The sequence below is a fragment of the Cebus imitator genome, unplaced genomic scaffold, assembly GCF_001604975.1.
Source record: "Cebus imitator isolate Cc_AM_T3 unplaced genomic scaffold, Cebus_imitator-1.0 Scaffold552, whole genome shotgun sequence".
In the NCBI taxonomy this organism is placed as follows: domain Eukaryota; kingdom Metazoa; phylum Chordata; class Mammalia; order Primates; family Cebidae; genus Cebus; species Cebus imitator.
The window spans coordinates 1,022,920-1,028,979 of record NW_016107867.1 but is presented as its reverse complement, the minus strand read 5'-3'; the positions used below and the strand labels follow the sequence as shown (position 1 = coordinate 1,028,979).

The window sequence follows — 6,060 nt, the reverse complement described above, 5'->3', positions numbered from 1 at the left end:
GTCTTTATAAAAATAAAAATAGATACTTGACTGAGCTTTCATGATGTACCTTGTAGTACATTTGGAATTAGGAGAGGAGAAAGTAGGACTAATAGAGCAAAGTCCCTAAGGGGCAGAAGGGTATGAAACCCAGGCCCAGCTGTGTTGCTGCACATTCTGTATGTGGGACTCGCCCAGATGGAGTGGAAGTCAATGTGAGTGGGCACGCTGGTCAATCTGGAGTCACGGCAGGGAGTGGAATGTTAAAGGAGTTCCATTTGACCCTTTGTGTTTTCCTAGGGAAAGAGGCAGTATTCACTGGTTAAGAATATATGGAATGCTACTCTGGGCACACTACCCATAGGGTGCTCCTGCTCTGGACTACCAGAGTATTTACATATTTATTTTATATTTATATATTTCTATATAAACTATTAGTTCATATCTAAACTAATTTTAATTCTATATATATATGGAAGACATAATATTGTCTGTAGTTGTTGTTTTAAGACAGAGTCTCGCTCTGTTCAGGCTGGAGTGAAGTGATGTGATCTCGGCTTGCTGCAACCTCCAACTCCCGGGTTCAACCAATTCTCCTGCCTCAGCCTCCCAAGTAGCTGGGATCCCAGGTGTGCACCACCATGTCCGCCTAATTTTTGTATTTTTAGTAGAGACAGGGTTTTGTCATATTGGCCAGGCTGGTCTCGAACTCCTGACCTCAGGTGATCTGCCTGCCTTGGCTTCCCACAGTGCTGGAATTACAAGCATGAGCTACCACACCCAGCCTGTCTTGTTTTTTGAGACAGGGTCTTAAGGCAGGAAAATAGGGTCTGGAGGCAGGAAACGTAAGTCCGATTCACACCTTAGCTATGACAGGAAATATCCTCTCCATAGTAAATAACTTTGTAACTTTACTTCATCCTCTACATTTACATAGGGCGTACCCCAAGCAACCAATGGAATCCCCTAAAGCATATTTAAATACCCCAAAATTTTGTAACAAGGCCCTTAAGCCCTTATGCTCGACCCACTCCCACACTGGTGAGTGTACTTCGTTTTCAATGAATCCCTGTATTCCTTCCTTGCTTTGATTGTGCATTTTGTCTAATTCTTTGTTCAAGACACCAAGAACCTGAACACCCTCCACTAGTGACGAGTCTTACTCTATTGCCTAAGCTGGAGTGCAGGGGTGCCATCACAGCTTGGTGCAGCCTAGACCTACCAGGCTCAAGCAATCCTCCCACTTCACCTCAGCCTCCTGAGTAGCTGGGACCACAGGCACGTGCCACCACACCGGCTAATTTTTTATTTTTTGTAGCAGGGTCTTGCTACGTTGTCCGGGCTGGTCTCTAACTTCCAGGTTCAAACAATCCTCCCGCCGTGGCCTCCCAAAGTGCTGGGATTACAGGCATGAGCCACTGCGCCCAGGCTGGAAGACATTAATATTGAAGGTTCAACTGAGGTTGAAGGTCAGGAAAGGTATCACGGCCCCTCCTCTCAGCAGCAAGGCAGTGTTTTTCTTCACAGCTCATATCTAGGCATGGAGGCAGACGGGAGATTAACCCAGACTGAGACTGTGTATTAGTTCATTATTTTGATTGCAAATATCAGAAACTCAAACCACCTTAAGCAGCAAGGGGAAGTTATTGGAAGGATGCTAGGATCTCTCACTGAATAAAGAGCCAGGATCACCGCTGCTGCTCAGATGGATTGAAGTGCCTCAGGGAACCTAGGAAGTTGTCTCCCGTCTTTGCTCTCCACAGACTACATCATGGAATTTAGCCACCAGTGGCTCCCAAGTTTTATGAATTACAATCCAGTCCCAAAGAACGTTATAAAATTCCTAGCTGAGGAAATCCTTGCATCTGCCTGGTGGTAAAGGGTAGGGGAAAGAGCCAGCTCTACCAGAGGTCTAGGCAGACCTGGTAATATGTCTCACCTGGGCAGGACAGGTCTCCTGGTCTGAAGGGCTGGCTCTCCCATCAGAACAGCAAAAATTGCTACTGAGTCAAGGAGCTAGAGTGACATTTTGTAAACAGCAATTACACAAGGAACAGAATTCATTCATCAGACATTTTATTTTTTATTTTTGAGACAGAGTTTCACTCTTGTTGCCCAGGCTGGAGTGCAATGGTGCAACCTCTGCCTCCCGGGTTCAAGTGATTCTCCTGCCTCAGCCTCCAAAGTAGCAGGGATCACAGACATGCGCCACCACACTCGACTAATTTTGTATTTTTAGTAGAGATGGAGTTTCACCCTGTTGCCCAGGCTGGTCTTGAACTCCTGACTTCAGGTGATCCACCCACCTCAGCCTCTCAAAGTGCTGGGATTACAGGCCTGAGCCACCACACCCAGCCTCATTCATCAGACATTTTAATGAGACCCAATGGGATATGACCCCTTCTTTGGGGTAGCTCACCATCCAAGGAGAAACAGTTGCAATGTTACAATGCAACTTGCTAAATAAGTAATTACATAATGCTGTGTTCCCTAGCTGCTCCCTGGCTTGGGCTGAGATCAGGAGAGCTGTAGGAAGAAGCCACAGGGGTAAAAGGATGACAATGAGTCACATCTGGAAATTCTAATTTGGTGCAGCTGCCCAGGGCAAACTGGTAGGCCTTGTTCACATTTAACTTGGTAAAGCTTTACAAAGCACCTACCCGGCAGGTGCCATGGAGGCGGATCAGATTGAAACATGCTGCTGCTGCCTCTCTGGAGGGAGTCTGGCATGGATACAGCTTGATGACTATAGACTCTTCCTCTCTGTATTCAATTCCCTCTTTCTACCCTCCTTGAATTGCCTCACCTCATTTTGTGAAAAAATGTTGACTGAGGCCTCAAGGAAGTTCTGTGCCGATTCTCCTTATTCTGATGAGAATCAGGGTCGAGTAAGGCCAAAGTCTCCAGGTTTTTCCAGCCACTGGCTGCCTGGAACCAATCCAGGTCTTCCAGGTAAAGCACAAGCCAGTCCCATTTGCACTTACTGCTGCTTAACCACAGGTCCCTGCTTCTCCTTAAGACAGACCTTCTCCCAGAGCTTACTGCGCTTATCTCATACATACCCAGCTTGAACCAATTTTCCTAACACGAGATGAAGACTTTGCTTTATAGTATTTTTTTTTTTAAGTTTGGGCATTTATATATCTGCAGCCCAAAAAAACCCCTGGTACCATGCAGCTTCCCCCAAATTCAGTGCAACCAAAGCTGCTGAAACAAGTGCAGCCCCAGAAGGCATAGTGGCACTGTGGGTGCTACCTTATTTTTATATGACCCTTCAAAAGGGACACTGAAAACCCAGTGCCTGTTTGGAGATCATGTGTGGAAATTGAAACCCTGTCTTTAAGGAATGACCAAATTAGTGCTATTTAACTGAAAACTTGGGGGCAAAGTGGTTGTAATTAAGTTATCTGAAGGGCTGCCATGTAGATGAAGTAAACATGTCGTAGGCAAGGTTTACAGAGGAGAATGTGGTACTTAACCTTCTAAACATCCCACAATGAAATGACCTGCCTTGTGAGGTAGTGAGCTCCCTGTCAAGGGAGAGTTTCAAGCAAGGGGTAGAAGACCACTGGCAGGAGTGTCGTAGAAAGTGGGCTAAACCAGATTTTTCCAACCTAGTATGGAGGAAGAGGCAGAGTAGGGGAAGGTCCTGCCCCTACAAATGAGATTCTCCTGATTGCATGCAAGACAACAGGTAATCCCTATGTGCACAGACTGAGAAGCAGGCAGCCCCTAAAATAGATGGGGAGAACTTTTAGCCCTGATATCCACACAAACTATTTTAGGATAGGGCAGCTGGGAAAACTTTAACCAAATGATGTCACCTCTCCTAATGGAGCTTTTCCAGACACGCACAGGTAGGCAGCCAGTGCAGTGCGAGATATTGAAATTCGGCTCTGCGCATCAGGAGACCCAGGTTTTAGTTTTGACTCTGCCCTGTATGACCTGGGGCTCCTCCTTCCCTTTTCTGGGCCCCTCCAGGAAATGAACATAGGCAGTCCTTCCCTTCTAATGGGCATTGCCCCTCTGGCTGGAGCCCCCGATAGCAGATCTAGGGCTACAGTTTGGGGCCTTGGGACTACACTTGTGAACGGCCAGAGACCACCTCTGGCGGAAGCACCGGCCACACTCGAGGCAGGGGAAAGGCTTCTCCCCGGTGTGCAGCAGCTGGTGCTGGGCCAGGTGGCTCCACTGAGCAAAGCGCTTGGAGCAAAGGTCGCAGGCATAGGGCCGCTCGCCCGAGTGCACGCGCCGGTGGCTGGCCAGCAGCGAGGGATAGGCGAAGCGGCGGCCACAGTCGTCGCAGGCATGCAGCTTCTCCTCGGTGTGCGTGCTGCGATGGATGGCCAAGGAGCCGCTCCGCCGGAAGGCACGCCCGCAGTCTGGGCAGGGGTAGGGCTTCTCTCCCGTGTGCAAGAGCTGGTGCTGGAGCAGCGTGCTGCGCTGGGAGAAGCGGGCCTCACAGTGCTCGCAGGCATAGGGACGCTCCCCGGAGTGCACACGCCGGTGACTAACCAGGCGAGAGGAAGACGAAAAGCGCCGCTCGCAGTCCGGGCACGGGTAGGGCTTCTCGCCCGTGTGGATACGCTGGTGGATGACGAGCGCAGTGCGCTGGCGGAAGCGGCGGTTGCACTCGAGGCAAGTGTAAGGCTTCTCTCCCGTGTGTGTGCGCTGGTGGATGGCTAGCAGGGATGGGTAAGCGAAGCGACGCCCGCAGCTAGGGCACTGGTGGGGCTTCTCGCCTGTGTGTGTGGTCCGGTGATTGGCCAAGGACCGGCTCCTCCGAAAGCAGCGGCCACAGTCAGGGCAGTGGTAGGGCTTCTCCCCTGTGTGGATGACCTGGTGCTGGGAGAGGTTCTTGCGCTGAGAGAAACGTTTGCCACACTGGTCACAAACATAGGGGCACTCGCCGGAGTGTGCCCGCCGGTGACTGACCAGCAGGGATGGGTAGGAAAAGCGGCGCCCACAGTCTGGACAAGGGTAAGGCTTTTTTAGATTCTGGGCGCACTTGTGGCTCTCCAGGGCCGGGCGATCCGGGAAGGTACAGCCACAGTCAGGGCAGATGGGGCCCCCAGATGTCTGCCTGGGAATCAGCCGGGGTTTGCTGGGCCTCCGGCCTCGCTTTCCCTTTCGGGGTGCCTCCTTAGGCGGAAATACTTCCTTCTCACCATTCTTCTTTCTGGTTCTGCTTTCTATAGGAATACGGAAGAATTAATTTCACACATACTGGGCTCCTGCTCTTGTCAATTACATTATAGGTTACAAGATCAATGGACTAACCCCCTGGCCTCAATTCCTAGTGCCACAGACAGCTAAATGTGACCTACTATCATGGAAATATGGTGTGCATTACAGGAGTTTCTAACCCAGCTTGGAGAAGTCTAGGAAGATTTCTTGGAGATCAAGCTAACTTTAAAAACTGAGGCCGGATGCAGTGGCTCATGCCTGTAATCCCAGCACTTTGGGAGGCGAAGGCAGGCGGATCACGAGGTCAGGAGCTCAAGACCAGCCTGATCGACATGGTGAAACTCCGTCTCTACTAAAAAAACAAAAATTAGCCTGGTGTGTCTACTAAAAATTCAAAAATTAGCCTGGTGTGGTAGCACGTGCCTGTAATCCCAGCTACTCAGGAGGCTAAGGCAGGAGAATCACTTGAACCCAGGAGGCGGAGGTTGCAGTGAGCTGAGATTGCATCACTGCACTCCAGCCTGGGTGACAGAAAAAAAAAATTAAATGTTTTTGAAGAGGTAAGAAGCTTACATCATTCAAAAGTCAAAATATCAGCCAGGCATGGTGGTTTGCGATTGTAATCCCAGCACTGTGGGAGCCCAAGGCAGGAGGACTGCTTGAGCCCAAGAGTTCAAGATCAGCCTGGACAACATAGTGAGACCCCCATCTCTATACAAAATATAAATATTAGCTTGGCATAGTGGCATGCATGCCTGCCTGTAGTCCTAGCTACTTTGAAGGCTGAGGTAGAGGATTACTTGAGCCCAGAAGTTCAAGGCTACTGTGAACCATGATGGCACCACTGTACTCCAGCCTAGGCAACAGAGCAAGACCCTATATCAAAAAAAAAAA

At 49.7% G+C, this 6,060-nt stretch overlaps 1 protein-coding gene across 1 annotated transcript in view; it reads right to left on the bottom strand.

Moving 5' to 3' along the window:
- Nucleotides 1–2,336: 2,336 nt before the first annotated feature.
- Nucleotides 2,337–6,060, bottom strand: part of ZNF689 (zinc finger protein 689) — an 8,202-nt gene continuing 4,478 nt past the window's right edge. Inside the window, exon 3 of the mRNA XM_017515460.2 lies at nt 2,337–5,171. Within this exon, the coding sequence (XP_017370949.1) occupies nt 3,988–5,171 (1,184 nt within the window). The 3' untranslated portion in view covers nt 2,337–3,987. The remainder of the gene's footprint in view (nt 5,172–6,060) is intronic.